Raw genomic sequence first — 17,920 nt, 5'->3', positions numbered from 1 at the left:
ATGCTCATGTTGAGCGCCACAGTGCTTCTGAAATGAGATGCTCATGTTGAGCACCACAGTGCTTCTGAAATGAGATGCTCATGTTGAGCGCCACAGTGCTTCTGAAATGAGATGCTCATGTTGAGCGCCACAGTGCTTCTGAAATGAGATGCTCATGTTGAGCGCCACAGTGCTTCTGAAATGAGATGCTCATGTTCGCCACAGTGTTCTGAAATGAGATGCTCATGTTGAGCGCCACAGTGCTTCTGAAATGAGATGCTCATGTTGAGCGCCACAGTGCTTCTGAAATGAGATGCTCATGTTGAGCGCCACAGTGCTTCTGAAATGAGATGCTCATGTTGAGCGCCACAGTGCTTCTGAAATGAGATGCTCATGTTGAGCACCACAGTGCTTCTGAAATGAGATGCTCATGTTGAGCACCACAGTGCTTCTGAAATGAGATGCTCATGTTGAGCACCACAGTGCTTCTGAAATGAGATGCTCATGTTGAGCACCACAGTGCTTCTGAAATGAGATGCTCATGTTGAGCACCACAGTGCTTCTGAAATGAGATGCTCATGTTGAGCACAGTGCCTGAAATGAGACAGTGTGCTTCTGAAATGAGATGCTCTGAAATGAAATGAGATGCTCATGTTGAGCGCCACAGTGCTTCTGAAATGAGATGCTCATGTTGAGCACCACAGTGCTTCTGAAATGAGATGCTCATGTTGAGCACCACAGTGCTTCTGAAATGAGATGCTCATGTTGAGCGCCACAGTGCTTCTGAAATGAGATGCTCATGTTGAGCGCCACAGTGCTTCTGAAATTAGATGCTCATGTTGAGCACCACAGTGCTTCTGAAATGAGATGCTCATGTTGAGCACCACAGTGCTTCTGAAATGAGATGCTCATGTTGAGCACCACAGTGCTTCTGAAATTAGATGCTCATGTTGAGCGCCACAGTGCTTCTGAAATGAGATGCTCATGTTGAGCGCCACAGTGCTTCTGAAATGAGATGCTCATGTTGAGCGCCACAGTGCTTCTGAAATGAGATGCTCATGTTGAGCGCCACAGTGCTTCTGAAATGAGATGCTCATGTTGAGCGCAGTGCTTCTGAAATGAGATGCTCACAGTGCTTCTGAAATGAGATGCTCATGTTGAGCGCCACAGTGCTTCTGAAATTAGATGCTCATGTTGAGCACCACAGTGCTTCTGAAATGAGATGCTCATGTTGAGCGCCACAGTGCTTCTGAAATGAGATGCTCATGTTGAGCGCCACAGTGCTTCTGAAATGAGATGCTCATGTTGAGCGCCACAGTGCTTCTGAAATTAGATGCTCATGTTGAGCGCCACAGTGCTTCTGAAATGAGATGCTCATGTTGAGCGCCACAGTGCTTCTGAAATGAGATGCTCATGTTGAGCGCCACAGTGCTTCTGAAATGAGATGCTCATGTTGAGCACCACAGTGCTTCTGAAATGAGATGCATGTTGAGCGCCACAGTGCTTCTGAAATGAGATGCTCATGTTGAGCGCCACAGTGCTTCTGAAATGAGATGCTCATGTTGAGCGCCACAGTGCTTCTGAAATGAGATGCTTCTGAAATGAGATGCTCATGTTGAGCGCCACAGTGCTTCTGAAATGAGATGCTCATGTTGAGCGCCACAGTGCTTCTGAAATGAGATGCTCATGTTGAGCGCCACAGTGCTTCTGAAATGAGATGCTCATGTTGAGCGCCACAGTGCTTCTGAAATGAGATGCTCATGTTGAGCGCCACAGTGCTTCTGAAATGAGATGCTCATGTTGAGCGCCACAGTGCTTCTGAAATGAGATGCTCATGTTGAGCGCCACAGTGCTTCTGAAATGAGATGCTCATGTTGAGCGCCACAGTGCTTCTGAAATGAGATGCTCATGTTGAGCGCCACAGTGCTTCTGAAATGAGATGCTCATGTTGAGCGCCACAGTGCTTCTGAAATGAGATGCTCATGTTGAGCACCACAGTGCTTCTGAAATGAGATGCTCATGTTGAGCGCCTGAAATGAGAGTGCTTCTTCTGAAATGAGATGCTCATGTTGAGCACCACAGTGCTTCTGAAATGAGATGCTCATGTTGAGCACCACAGTGCTTCTGAAATGAGATGCTCATGTTGAGCACCACAGTGCTTCTGAAATGAGATGCTCATGTTGAGCGCCACAGTGCTTCTGAAATGAGATGCTCATGTTGAGCACCACAGTGCTTCTGAAATGAGATGCTCATGTTGAGCACCACAGTGCTTCAGTGCTTCTGAAATGAGATGCTCATGTTGAGCACCACAGTGCTTCTGAAATGAGATGCTCATGTTGAGCACCACAGTGCTTCTGAAATGAGATGCTCATGTTGAGCGCCACAGTGCTTCTGAAATGAGATGCTCATGTTGAGCGCCACAGTGCTTCTGAAATGAGATGCTCATGTTGAGCGCCACAGTGCTGAAATGAGATTCTGAAATGAGATGCTCATGTTGAGCGCCACAGTGCTTCTGAAATGAGATGCTCATGTTGAGCGCCACAGTGCTTCTGAAATGAGATGCTCATGTTGAGCGCCACAGTGCTTCTGAAATGAGATGCTCATGTTGAAATGAGATGCTCATGTTGAGCACCACAGTGCTTCTGAAATGAGAATGAGCCACAGTGCTTCATGTTGAGCACCACAGTGCTTCTGAAATGAGATGCTCATGTTGAGCGCCACAGTGCTTCTGAAATGAGATGCTCATGTTGAGCACCACAGTGCTTCTGAAATGAGATGCTCATGTTGAGCGCCACAGTGCTTCTGAAATGAGATGCTCATGTTGAGCGCCACAGTGCTTCTGAAATGAGATGCTCATGTTGAGCGCCACAGTGCTTCTGAAATGAGATGCTCATGTTGAGCACCACAGTGCTTCTGAAATGAGATGCTCATGTTGAGCGCCACAGTGCTTCTGAAATGAGATGCTCATGTTGAGCACCACAGTGCTTCTGAAATGAGATGCTCATGTTGAGCGCCACAGTGCTTCTGAAATGAGATGCTCATGTTGAGCACCACAGTGCTTCTGAAATGAGATGCTCATGTTGAGCGCCACAGTGCTTCTGAAATGAGATGCTCATGTTGAGCACCACAGTGCTTCTGAAATGAGATGCTCATGTTGAGCGCCACAGTGCTTCTGAAATGAGATGCTCATGTTGAGCGCCACAGTGCTTCTGAAATGAGATGCTCATGTTGAGCGCCACAGTGCTTCTGAAATGAGATGCTCATGTTGAGCACCACAGTGCTTCTGAAATGAGATGCTCATGTTGAGCGCCACAGTGCTTCTGAAATGAGATGCTCATGTTGAGCGCCACAGTGCTTCTGAAATGAGATGCTCATGTTGAGCGCCACAGTGCTTCTGAAATGAGATGCTCATGTTGAGCGCCACAGTGCTTCTGAAATGAGATGCTCATGTTGAGCGCCACAGTGCTTCTGAAATGAGATGCTCGCCACAGTGCTTCTGAAATGAGATGCTCATGTTGAGCGCCACAGTGCTTCTGAAATGAGATGCTCATGTTGAGCGCCACAGTGCTTCTGAAATGAGATGCTCATGTTGAGCGCCACAGTGCTTCTGAAATGAGATGCTCATGTTGAGCGCCACAGTGCTTCTGAAATGAGATGCTCATGTTGAGCGCCACAGTGCTTCTGAAATGAGATGCTCATGTTGAGCGCCACAGTGCTTCTGAAATGAGATGCTCATGTTGCCACAGTGCTTCTGAAATGAGATGCTCATGTTGAGCACCACAGTGCTTCTGAAATGAGATGCTCATGTTGAGCGCCACAGTGCTTCTGAAATGAGATGCTCATGTTGAGCACCACAGTGCTTCTGAAATGAGATGCTCATGTTGAGCACCACAGTGCTTCTGAAATGAGATGCTCATGTTGAGCACCACAGTGCTTCTGAAATGAGATGCTCATGTTGAGCACCACAGTGCTTCTGAAATGAGATGCTCATGTTGAGCACCACAGTGCTTCTGAAATGAGATGCTCATGTTGAGCGCCACAGTGCTTCTGAAATGAGATGCTCATGTTGAGCGCCACAGTGCTTCTGAAATGAGATGCTCATGTTGAGCGCCACAGTGCTTCTGAAATGAGATGCTCATGTTGAGCGCCACAGTGCTTCTGAAATGAGATGCTCATGTTGAGCACCACAGTGCTTCTGAAATGAGATGCTCATGTTGAGCGCCACAGTGCTTCTGAAATGAGATGCTCATGTTGAGCACCACAGTGCTTCTGAAATGAGATGCTCATGTTGAGCGCCACAGTGCTTCTGAAATGAGATGCTCATGTTGAGCACCACAGTGCTTCTGAAATGAGATGCTCATGTTGAGCGCCACAGTGCTTCTGAAATGAGATGCTCATGTTGAGCACCACAGTGCTTCTGAAATGAGATGCTCATGTTGAGCGCCACAGTGCTTCTGAAATGAGATGCTCATGTTGAGCACCACAGTGCTTCTGAAATGAGATGCTCATGTTGAGCGCCACAGTGCTTCTGAAATGAGATGCTCATGTTGAGCGCCACAGTGCTTCTGAAATGAGATGCTCATGTTGAGCGCCACAGTGCTTCTGAAATGAGATGCTCATGTTGAGCACCACAGTGCTTCTGAAATGAGATGCTCATGTTGAGCGCCACAGTGCTTCTGAAATGAGATGCTCATGTTGAGCACCACAGTGCTTCTGAAATGAGATGCTCATGTTGAGCGCCACAGTGCTTCTGAAATGAGATGCTCATGTTGAGCACCACAGTGCTTCTGAAATGAGATGCTCATGTTGAGCGCCACAGTGCTTCTGAAATGAGATGCTCATGTTGAGCACCACAGTGCTTCTGAAATGAGATGCTCATGTTGAGCACCACAGTGCTTCTGAAATGAGATGCTCATGTGCGCCACAGTGCTTCTGAAATGAGATGCTCATGTTGAGCACCACAGTGCTTCTGAAATGAGATGCTCATGTTGAGCACCACAGTGCTTCTGAAATGAGATGCTCATGTTGAGCGCCACAGTGCTTCTGAAATGAGATGCTCATGTTCAGTGCTTCTGAAATGATGCTCGCCACAGTGCTTCTGAAATGAGATGCTCATGTTGAGCACCACAGTGCTTCTGAAATGAGATGCTCATGTTGAGCACCACAGTGCTTCTGAAATGAGATGCTCATGTTGAGCGCCACAGTGCTTCTGAAATGAGATGCTCATGTTGAGCGCCACAGTGCTTCTGAAATGAGATGCTCATGTTGAGCGCCACAGTGCTTCTGAAATGAGATGCTCATGTTGAGCAGTGCTTCTGAAATGAGTGCTTCTGAAATGAGATGCTCATGTTGAGCGCCACAGTGCTTCTGAAATGAGATGCTCATGTTGAGCGCCACAGTGCTTCTGAAATGAGATGCTCATGTTGAGCGCCACAGTGCTTCTGAAATGAGATGCTCATGTTGAGCGCCACAGTGCTTCTGAAATGAGATGCTCATGTTGCCCACAGTGCTTCTGAAATGAGATGCTCATGTTGAGCGCCACAGTGCTTCTGAAATGAGATGCTCATGTTGAGCGCCACAGTGCTTCTGAAATGAGATGCTCATGTTGAGCGCCACAGTGCTTCTGAAATGAGATGCTCATGTTGAGCACCACAGTGCTTCTGAAATGAGATGCTCATGTTGAGCGCCACAGTGCTTCTGAAATGAGATGCTCATGTTGAGCGCCACAGTGCTTCTGAAATGAGATGCTCATGTTGAGCACCACAGTGCTTCTGAAATGAGATGCTCATGTTGAGCGCCACAGTGCTTCTGAAATGAGATGCTCATGTTGAGCACCACAGTGCTTCTGAAATGAGATGCTCATGTTGAGCGCCACAGTGCTTCTGAAATGAGATGCTCATGTTGAGCACCACAGTGCTTCTGAAATGAGATGCTCATGTTGAGCACCACAGTGCTTCTGAAATGAGATGCTCATGTTGAGCACCACAGTGCTTCTGAAATTAGATGCTCATGTTGAGCGCCACAGTGCTTCTGAAATGAGATGCTCATGTTGAGCGCCACAGTGCTTCTGAAATGAGATGCTCATGTTGAGCACCAGTGCTTCAGATGCTCATGTTGAGCACCACAGTGCTTCTGAAATTAGATGCTCATGTTGAGCACCACAGTGCTTCTGAAATGAGATGCTCATGTTGAGCACCACAGTGCTTCTGAAATGAGATGCTCATGTTGAGCACCACAGTGCTTCTGAAATTAGATGCTCATGTTGAGCACCACAGTGCTTCTGAAATGAGATGCTCATGTTGAGCACCACAGTGCTTCTGAAATGAGATGCTCATGTTGAGCACCACAGTGCTTCTGAAATGAGATGCTCATGTTGAGCACCACAGTGCTTCTGAAATGAGATGCTCATGTTGAGCACCACAGTGCTTCTGAAATGAGATGCTCATGTTGAGCAGTGCCACAGTGCTTCTGAAATGAGATGCTCATGTTGAGCACCACAGTGCTGAAATGAGATGCTCATGTTTCTGAAATGAGATGCTCATGTTGAGCACCACAGTGCTTCTGAAATGAGATGCTCATGTTGAGCACCACAGTGCTTCTGAAATGAGATGCTCATGTTGAGCATGTTGAGCCACAGTGCTTCTGAAATGAGATGCTCATGTTGAGCACCACAGTGCTTCTGAAATGAGATGCTCATGTTGAGCACCACAGTGCTTCTGAAATGAGATGCTCATGTTGAGCACCACAGTGCTTCTGAAATGAGATGCTCATGTTGAGCACCACAGTGCTTCTGAAATGAGATGCTCATGTTGAGCACCACAGTGCTTCTGAAATGAGATGCTCATGTTGAGAAAGTGCTTCTGAAATGAGATGCTCATGTTGAGCACCACAGTGCTTCTGAAATGAGATGCTCATGTTGAGCACCACAGTGCTTCTGAAATGAGATGCTCATGTTGAGCACCACAGTGCTTCTGAAATGAGATGCTCATGTTGAGCACCACAGTGCTTCTGAAATGAGATGCTCATGTTGAGCACTTCTGAAATGAGATGCTTCTGAAATGAGATGCTCATGTTGAGCGCCACAGTGCTTCTGAAATGAGATGCTCATGTTGAGCACCACAGTGCTTCTGAAATTAGATGCTCATGTTGAGCCACAGTGCTTCTGAAATGAGATGCTCAGTGCTTCTTCTGAAATGAGATGCTCATGTTGAGCCACAGTGCTTCTGAAATTAGATGCTCCACAGTGCTTCTGAAATGAGATGCTCATGTTGAGCGCCACAGTGCTTCTGAAATGAGATGCTCATGTTGAGCACCACAGTGCTTCTGAAATGAGATGCTCATGTTGAGCGCCACAGTGCTTCTGAAATGAGATGCTCATGTTGAGCACCACAGTGCTTCTGAAATGAGATGCTCATGTTGAGCGCCACAGTGCTTCTGAAATGAGATGCTCATGTTGAGCGCCACAGTGCTTCTGAAATGAGATGCTCATGTTGAGCGCCACAGTGCTTCTGAAATGAGATGCTCATGTTGAGCGCCACAGTGCTTCTGAAATGAGATGCTCATGTTGAGCGCCACAGTGCTTCTGAAATGAGATGCTCATGTTGAGCGCCACAGTGCTTCTGAAATGAGATGCTCATGTTGAGCGCCACAGTGCTTCTGAAATGAGATGCTCATGTTGAGCGCCACAGTGCTTCTGAAATGAGATGCTCATGTTGAGCGCCACAGTGCTTCTGAAATGAGATGCTCATGTTGAGCGCCACAGTGCTTCTGAAATTAGATGCTCATGTTGAGCACCACAGTGCTTCTGAAATTAGATGCTCATGTTGAGCGCCTCTATAAAATGAACACATCATGGGCAGAACAGTTTGGCCGTTGCATAGTAACAACGGACTTGAATGTTAACGCTTTACAATATTGTGCAGTGGTGAGATCTAATACTTGAAATAGTAACAGTGCAAAGTAAGTTAACTGGTAACTGACTGCATATGATACATGGTCACTGTTATGACAGTGTTATGTAGCGCTATAGACAGAGAGAGAGAGGGGGGGGGACAGAGAGAGAGAGAGAGAGATGACAGGGGCGCTATAGAGAGGGAGAGAGGGGGGGGGAGGGAGAGAGAGAGGGGGAGAGGGAGAGAGAGGGGGAGAGGGAGTGAGAGAGATGACAGTGTTATGTAGCGCTATAGACAGAGAGAGAGAGAGAGAGGGGGTGAGAGGGAGAGAGAGGGGGAGAGGGAGAGAGAGAGGGGGAGAGAGGGGGAGAGAGAGGGGGAGAGGGAGAGAGAGAGATGACAGTGTTATGTAGCGCTATAGACAGAGAGAGAGAGGGGGGACAGAGAGAGAGAGGGGGGGACAGAGAGAGAGAGGGGGTGACAGAGAGAGAGGGGGGACAGAGAAAGAGGGGGTGACAGAGAGAGAGAGAGGGGGGACAGAGAGAGAGGGGGGAGAGGGAGAGGGGGGGGCAGAGAGAGAGGGGGGGACAGATAGAGAGAGGGGGGAGAGACAGAGAGAGATGACAGTGTTATGTAGCGCTATAGACAGAGAGAGAGAGAGGGGGGGACAGAGAGAGAGGGGGGTGACAGAGAGAGGGGGGGACAGAGAGAGAGGGGGCAGAGAGAGATGACAGTGTTATGTAGCGCTATAGACAGAGGGAGAGAGAGAGAGGGGGAGAGGGAGAGAGAGAGAGAGGGGGGGGAGGGGAGGGAGAGGGGGAGGGAGGTAGGGAGAGGGAGAGATAAGGGGGAGGGAGAGACACACAGAGAGAGAGAGACAAAGAGAGAAACTGAGAGAGAGAGAGGAGGGGGAGAGAGAAGGGGAGGGAGAGAGAGGGGAGGGGGAGGGAGAGAGAAGGGGAGGGAGGGGGGAGAACGGGGGAAGGGGTGGAGACAGGAAGGAGAGAGGTTTCAGTGTGTTATGTATCAGAGAGGTGTTACAGTTAGTTGCTGGGTAATGGTAGACCACTATATGTGGTATCTACTTCAGTAACTGCTACTTGGTAATATCTACTTTGTGTGTGTGTGTGTGTGTGTGTGTGTGTGTGTGTGTGTGTGTGTGTGTGTGTGTGTGTGTGTGTGTGTGTGTGTATGTGTATGTGTGTGTGTGTGTGTGTGTGTGTGTGTGTGTGTGTGTGTGTGTGTGTGTGTGCACGCTAGGGAAAAAGAGAGTTAGCACAAACTGTGTGGACCTTTGCTCCAAACAAAGATTGATTGTATGTGTGCCCTTTGTCTCACATGTCCACCCTGTCTCCCTCCTTCCGTGTCTCCCTCCCTGCCTCTCTCCCCATTCTCCCTCCCTGTCTCCCTCATCCTTCTCCCTCCCTGTCTCCCTCATCCTTCTCCCTCCCTGTCTCCCTCATCCTTCTCCCTCCCTGCCTCTCTCTCCATTCTCCCTACCTGTCTCCCTCATCCTTCTCCCTCCCTGCCTCTCTCTCCATTCTCCCTCCCTGACTCCCTCCCTGCCTCTCTCTCCATTCTCCCTCCCTGTCTCCCTCCCTGCCTCTCTCTCCATTCTCCCTCCCTGTCTCCCTCATCCTTCTCCCTCCCTGCCTCTCTCTCCATTCTCCCTCCCTGTCTCCCTCCCTGCCTCTCTCCCCATTCTCCCTCCCTGTCTCCCTCATCCTTCTCCCTCCCTGCCTCTCTCTCCATTCTCCATCCCTGTCTCCCTCCCTGTCTCCCTCCCTGCCTCTCTCTCCATTCTCCCTCCCTGTCTCCCTCATCCTTCTCCCTCCCTGCCTCTCTCTCCATTCTCTCTCCCTGTCTCCCTCCCTGTCTCCCTCCCTGCCTCTCTCTCCATTCTCCCTCCCTGTCTCCCTCCCTGTCTCCCTCATCCTTCTCCCTCCCTGCCTCTCTCTCCATTCTCCCTCCCTCTCTTTCTCTCTCTCCCTCTCCCTCTCTCTCTGTCTGTCTGAATCTGTCTCTCTGTGTTTGTCTCACCGAAGCAGTGCAGGCATCGCAGGATAAGCTCGTCTAGGCTAGCAGAACGGGGACTGGGGACAGGGTTCTGCAGCACTCTAGTGATCTCCGGGAAGCTAGGGCAGGTCATCCTCCTCTGAACCGTTCTCCTGCTTCTCACACCTCCAGGGCTGTCCACACGAGACTTTCTATAGAGGGAGGAAGACATGGGGAGACAGAGAGAGGGAGGTGAGAGAGAGAGAGAGAAGTGTGAGTGACAGAATGAGAGAAAGGGAGAGAGACACTGAAACAGAGTCACATTGCAGATGACGTACTGTAACAAGGCCCATACCATGGCCCAGTTTGTCTGCATCAGTGTTATGAAACCTGTTGTTTAAACACACACACACACACACACACACACACACACACACACACACACACACACACACACACACACACACACACACACACACACACACACACACACACACACACACACACACACACACACACACACACACACACACACACACACACACACACACACACACACACACACACACACACATGAACACAAAACAATACCGTTGTTTCAAACATACACACTGATGATGTGAAGGTCAGTAGGTGTGTGACAGTGTGGTGGTGGGTGTGTGTGTGTGTATGTGTATGTGTGTGCATGCGTGTGAGTTTGTGTGTGTGTGTGTGACAGTGTGGTGTGTCAGAGCCTAAGCAGGAGAACCTCGGATCTGACTCCAATTCTCTGAAAACCAGGTTACCAGTCTAACCAGGTTACCAGTCTAACCAGGTTACCAGCCTAACCAGGTTACCAGTCTAACCAGGTTACCAGTCTAACCAGGTTACCAGCCTAACCAGGTTACCAGTCTAACCAGGTTACCAGCCTAACCAGGTTACCAGTCTAACCAGGTTACCAGTCTAACCAGGTTACCAGCCTAACAAGGTTACCAGTCTCTTCTGGGAAGGCTTTCCACTAGATGTTGGAACATTGCTGCTATAACAGCCTCCACTCTTCTGGGAAGGCTTTCCACTAGATGTTGGAACATTGCTGCGGGGATTTGCTTCACAAGAGCATTTGTGAGATCGGGCACTGATGTTGGGCGATTAGGCCTGGCTCAGTCGGCATTCCAATTCATCCCAAATGTGTTCGATGGGGTTGAGGTCAGGGCTCTGTGCAGGCCAGTCAAGATCTTCCTTGACTCGACAAACCACCAATCTCGACAAACCATTTCTGTATGGGCCTCACTTTGTGCACGGGGGCATTATCATGCTGAAACAGGAAATGGCCTTCCCCAAAAGTTGGAAGCACAGAATCATCTAGAATGTCATTGTATGCTGTAGCGTTAAGATTTCCCTTCACTGGAACTAAGGGGCCTGAACCATGAAAAACACTGAGCACTTCAGTACGGGCCATTCTACTGCCAATGTTTGTCTATGGAGATTGCATGGCTGTGTGCTCGATTGTATACACCTGTCAGCAACAGGTGTGGCTGAAACAGCTGAATCCACTCATTTATAGGGGTGTCCACATACTTTTGACCATGTAGTGTTCGTATTTTAGCTTTTAATTGAAATACGTATTGTCTATACCGAACACTCAGATCACACTTTAAACTAAATGCTTTAGAAACGTGAGATGCAATTGCCAATCCTGGCCTAGAGGGTGTTCTAAACTGGGGAAACAGTCATGGAACACTAGAACTACACCTGTTACATACTGAACACACCCGTATTGTACTGAACACACCCGTATTGTACTGAACACACCCGTATTGTACTGAACACACCCGTATTGTACTGAACACACCTGTTACATACTGAACACACCTGTCACATACTGAACACACCTGTCACATACTGAACACACCTGTCACATACTGAACACACCTGTATCGTACTGAACACACCTGTCACATGCTGAACACACCTGTCACATACTGAACACACCTGTCACATACTGAACACACCTGTATCGTACTGAACACACCTGTCACATGCTGAACACACCTGTCACATACTGAACACACCTGTCACATACTGAACACACCTGTCACATACTGAACACACCTGTCACATACTGAACACACCTGTCACATACTGAACACACCTGTTACATACTGAACACACCTGTCACATACTGAACACACCTGTCACATACTGGGCGGCAGGGTAGCCTAGTGGTTAGAGCGTTGGACTAGTAACCGGAAGGTTGCAAGTTCAAACCCCCGAGCTGACAAGGTACAAATCTGTCGTTCTGCCCCTGAACAGGCAGTTAACCCACTGTTCCTAGGCCATCATTGAAATTAAGAATTTGTTCTTAACTGACTTGCCTGGTTAAATAAAGGTAAAACAAACAAACAAATACTGAACACACCTGTCACATACTGAACACACCTGTTACATACTGAACACACCTGTCACATACTGAACACACCTGTCACATACTGAACACACCTGTTACATACTGAACTACACCTGTTACATACTGAACTACACCTGTTACATACTGAACTACACCTGTTACATACTGAACGCACCTGTTACATACTGAACGCACCTGTTACATACTGAACGCACCTGTCACATACTGAACGCACCTGTCACATACTGAACACACCTGTTACATACTGAACACACCTGTCACATACTGAACACACCATTTGGTCAGGTTTTGGTCAGGTTACTGACAACATTGTCTTAGCTTAGCATGAAACACGCTATAGATCACATTAGACAGTTACACCACCTGCCCTGCTCCGGTCTAGAATACACTGACTACAGTGTTGCTTCCAGTTGTAGTTTGTTTAAAGCGGAGCCACTTGGGATATCTGTCTGTGTGTGTTTGACACACAGGCACGTACATCTGATATATCTAACTAGCTGATTCATCTAGCCTACATGATCAGCTAACAGCCACCCATGTAGTGGGAATGTCTCGGCCTCTCAGCCAGAATTTATGCTGCAATAGTTTGTGTCGTGGGGCTAGGGTCAGTCTGTTATATCTGGAGTATTTCTCCTGACGTGCTACCTGTCCCAGACCTGCTGTTTTCAACTTCCTAGAGACAGCAGGAGCGGTAGAGATACTCTCAATGATCGGCTATGAAAAGCAACCTGGCATTTACTCCTGAGGTGCTGACTTGTTGCATCCTCGACAACAACTGTAATTATTATTATTTTACCCTGCTGGTCATTTATGAACAATTGAACATCTTGGCCATGTTCTGTAATAATCTCCACCGACACAGCCAGAAGAGGACTGGCCACCCCTCATAGCCTGGTTCCTCTCTACCCGGCACAGCCAGAAGAGGACTGGCCACCCCTCATAGCCTGGTTCCTCTCTACCCGGCACAGTCAGAAGAGGACTGGCCACCCCTCATAGCCTGGTTCCTCTCTACCCAGTACAGTCAGAAGAGGACTGGCCACCCCACATAGCCTGGTTCCTCTCTACCCGGCACAGTCAGAAGAGGACTGGTCACCACTCATAGCCTGGTTCCTCTCTAGGTTTCTTCCTGGGTTCTGGCCTTTCTAGGGAGTTTTTCCTAGCCACCGTGCTTCTACACCTGCATTGCTTGCTGTTTGGGGTTTTAGGCTGGGTTTCTGTACAGCACTTTGTGACATCAGCTGATGTAAGAAGGCCTTCATAAAAACATTTGATTGATTGAATCTTAGCTTGCTTAGCCTACAATGTGTATTAATGTTTGTATCTGTATATAACTAGGCAAGTCAGTTAAGAACAAATTCTTATTTACAATGACGGCCTACCCCCGGGACGACACTGGGCCAATTGTGCGCCGCCCTATGGGACTCCCAATCACGGCCGGTTGTGATACAGCCTGGATTCGAACCAGGGACTGTAGTGACGCCTCTTGCGCTAAGACCGCTGCACCACTCGGGAGCTAAACATAGCCTACAATGTGTTTACTTTGAGTACATTAAAAGTCTGTTCCCAGACGACACATTTGAATTTGACCAGGTTTAGTTGACTGAGAACACGTTCTCATTTACAGCAACGACCTGGGGAATAGTTACAGGGGAGAGGAGGGGGATGAATGAGACAATTGTAAACTGGGGATGATTAGGTGACCGTGATGGTATGAGGACCAGATTAGGAATTTGACACCCCTACTCTTACGATAAGTGCCATGGGATCTTTAATGACCTCAGAGAGTCAGGACACTCATTTAACATCCCATCCAAAAGACAGCACCCTACACAGGGCAATGTCCCCAATCACTGCCCTGGGGTTTTGGGATATTTTTTAGACCAGAGGAAAGGGTGCCTCCTACTGGCCCTCCAACACCACTTCCAGCAGCACCTGGTCTTCCATCCAGGGAGTGACCAGGACCAACCCTACTTAGCTTCAGAGGCAAGCCAGCAGTGGGAGGCAGGGTGGTATTTACATAGTGAGCACCTGCCCCACCAAAGGTCTGTGTCCAGCCCTGTGAACACATAGTGAAACAGAGTAAGATAGAAGTAAGCCAGTGTTGATATGTTTAGTTCTCTCTATCTATTATCTCTGTCCATTATCTCTATCCATTATCTCTATCCATTCTCTCTATCTATTATCTCTGTCCATTCTCTCTATCTATTATCTCTGTCCATTCTCTCTATTCATTCTCTCTATCTATTATCTCTGTCCATTATCTCTATCCATTATCTCTGTCCATTCTCTCTATCTATTATCTCTGTCCATTCTCTCTATCTATTATCTCTGTCCATTCTCTCTATCTATTATCTCTGTCCATTCTCTCTATCTATTATCTCTGTCCATTCTCTCTATCTATTATCTCTGTCCATTCTCTCTATCTATTATCTCTGTCCATTCTCTCTATCTATTATCTCTGTCCATTCTCTCTATCTATTATCTCTGTCCATTCTCTCTATCTATTATCTCTGTCCATTCTCTCTATCTATTATCTCTGTCCATTATCTCTGTCTATTATCTCTGTCCATTCTCTCTATCTATTATCTCTATCCATTCTCTCTGTCTATTATCTCTGTCCATTCTCTCTATCTATTATTATCTCTATTATCTGTCCATTCTCTCTATCTATTATCTCTGTCCATTCTCTCTATCTATTATCTCTGTCCATTCTCTCTATCTATTATCTCTGTCCATTCTCTCTATCTATTATCTCTGTCCATTCTCTCTATCTATTATCTCTGTCCATTCTCTCTATCTATTATCTCTGTCCATCTCTATCTATTATCTCTGTCCATTCTCTCATTCTATTATCTCTGTCCATCTATTATCTCTGTCCATTATCTCTGTCTATTATCTCTGTCCATTCTCTCTATCTATTATCTCTGTCCATTCTCTCTGTCTATTATCTCTGTCCATTCTCTCTATCTATTATCTCTGTCCATTCTCTCTATCTATTATCTCTGTCCATTCTCTCTATCTATTATCTCTATCTATTATCTCTGTCCATTCTCTCTATCTATTATCTCTGTCCATTCTCTCTATCTATTATCTCTATCTATTATCTCTGTCCATTCTCTCTATCTATTATCTCTGTCCATTCTCTCTGTCTATTATCTCTGTCCATTCTCTCTATCTATTATCTCTGTCCATTCTCTCTATCTATTATCTCTGTCCATTCTCTCTATCTATTATCTCTGTCCATTCTCTCTATCTATTATCTCTGTCCATTCTCTCTATTCATTCTCTCTATCTATTATCTCTGTCCATTCTCTCTATCTATTATCTCTGTCCATTCTCTCTATTCATTCTCTCTATCTATTATCTCTGTCCATTCTCTCTATTCATTCTCTCTATCTATTATCTCTGTCCATTCTCTCTATTCATTCTCTCTATCTATTATCTCTGTCCATTCTCTCTATCTATTATCTCTGTCCATTCTCTCTATCTATTATCTCTGTCCATTCTCTCTATCTATTATCTCTGTCCATTCTCTCTATTCATTCTCTCTATCTATTATCTCTGTCCATTCTCTCTATCTATTATCTCTGTCCATTCTCTCTATCTATTATCTCTGTCCATTCTCTCTATTCATTCTCTCTATCTATTATCTCTGTCTATCTATTATTCTCTCTATCTATTATCTCTGTCCATTCTCTCTATCTATTATCTCTGTCCATTATTCTCTATCTATTATCTCTGTCCATTCTCTCTATATCCATTTCTCTATCTATTATCCATTCTCTCTATCTATTATCTCTGTCCATTCTCTCTATCTATCTGTTCTCTATATATTTCTCTATCTATTATATTCTCTATCTATTATATTCTCTCTATATATTCTCTCTATTCTCTCTATATATTCTCTCTATATATTCTCTCTATATATTCTCTCTATCTATTCTCTCTATATATTCTCTCTATATATTCTCTCTATATATTCTCTCTATATATTCTCTCTATTCTCTCTATCTATTCTCTCTATATATTCTCTCTATCTATTCTCTCTATATATTCTCTCTATATATTCTCTCTATCTATTCTCTCTATATATTCTCTCTATATATTCTCTCTAATGTTCTTTCTAACTGACTGGGAGGTTTATACCTCACTGGTTTGAAACTAAGACTGGGTCCGGTGTTCAGTCAAGGATATTCTCTCTATCTATTCTCAGTATATAATCTCTCTATTTTCACATTGATCTGCCCAGCATTCTCTCAGAATGGAGGGAGTTTTCTATCATTGATCTGCCCAGCAGTGTATTCTTCAGAATGGATAGTTTTCACATTGATCTGCCCAGCAGTGTCCAGAATGGAGGGAGTTTTCTCATTGATCTGCCCATAGTTACCAGAATGGAGGAGTTTTCATTGATCTGCCCAGCAGTGACCAGAATGGGAGTTTTATACATTCACTGGTTTGAAACATTTAAGACTCTGCCCAGCAGTGTACCAGAATGGAGGGAGTTTTCACATTGATCTGCCCAGCAGTGTACCAGAATGGAGGGAGTTTTCACATTGATCTGCCCAGCAGTGTACCAGAATGGAGGGAGTTTTCACATTGATCTGCCCAGCAGTGTACCAGAATGGAGGGAGTTTTCACATTGATCTGCCCAGCAGTGTACCAGAATGGAGGCAGTTTTAATTGATCTGCCCAGCAGTGTACCAGAATGGAGGGAGTGTATGATCTGCCCAGCAAAGAATGGAGGGAGTTTTTTGATTTGATTTACCAGAATGGAGGGAGAGGGATTTGATCTGCCCAGCAGTGTACCAGAATGGAGGAAGTTTTCACATTGATCTGCCCAGCAGTGTACCAGAATGGAGGGAGTTTTCACATTGATCTGCCCAGCAGTGCACCAGATTTAGAACCTTCAACCGGATTTAGAACCTTCAACCGGATTTAGAACCTTCAACCGGATTTAGAATCTTCAACCGGATTTAGAATCTTCAATTTAGAACCTTCAACCGGATTTAGAACCTTCAACCGGATTTAGAACCTTCAACCGGATTTAGAACCTTCAACCGGATTTAGAACCTTCAACCGGATTTAGAACCTTCAACCGGATTTAAAAAACAAAACAACAACCACATTTTAATTTGACCGTATATATAATAAATCAGGGCCTGTATTTCTTAAAGCGTCTCAGAGTAGAACCTTGTTTTTAAGGTGCTGAGAATAGTTCACAGTTACCAACCAGGTGTCTGCGTAATAGATAAAGGGCAGACTAGTGGTTCCTTGTTTTTTTTTTTTAGGAGTTTAAAAGTTGTAAACAGATGATTAGACGCGTTGTTAACTTTGTATTGAATGAAAATGAAAGACGTTTCAAGACGTTGTATGAAACATTATATATATTATAAATATCTACTGTGTCAAAGCTATATAGAGCTGTTAAATGGGACTGACGATTGTGTTTAAGTAACGGTAATATACCAACTACCGGAATGGGTTCAAATTAAGTGTTGGCAAAGTATTGGTGCCAAACGTTTTACCATTGCAACAAGCCATCGAGTTCAGAGCTGCCGATGCCTCATCGTGATTGGTTATTTCCCCACATTTTGATGTACAGTCAGAGTCATCCGTTATTGCCTGAAGCCATCGAGTTCAGAGCTCG

The 17,920-nt window shown here is 46.0% G+C and overlaps 1 protein-coding gene across 1 annotated transcript in view; it reads right to left on the bottom strand.

Moving 5' to 3' along the window:
- Positions 1–17,920, bottom strand: part of rasgrp4 (RAS guanyl releasing protein 4) — a 64,688-nt gene that overhangs the window by 36,336 nt on the left and 10,432 nt on the right. Inside the window, exon 2 of the mRNA XM_046316543.1 lies at positions 9,912–10,078. Coding sequence (XP_046172499.1) covers positions 9,912–10,078 — 167 coding nt within the window. The remainder of the gene's footprint in view (positions 1–9,911; positions 10,079–17,920) is intronic.

This window comes from Oncorhynchus gorbuscha, linkage group LG19 (assembly GCF_021184085.1).
Source record: "Oncorhynchus gorbuscha isolate QuinsamMale2020 ecotype Even-year linkage group LG19, OgorEven_v1.0, whole genome shotgun sequence".
NCBI classification, from domain to species: domain Eukaryota; kingdom Metazoa; phylum Chordata; class Actinopteri; order Salmoniformes; family Salmonidae; genus Oncorhynchus; species Oncorhynchus gorbuscha.
The sequence above is the reverse complement of the archived record's forward strand: the minus strand, read 5'-3'. Positions and strand labels throughout refer to the sequence as shown.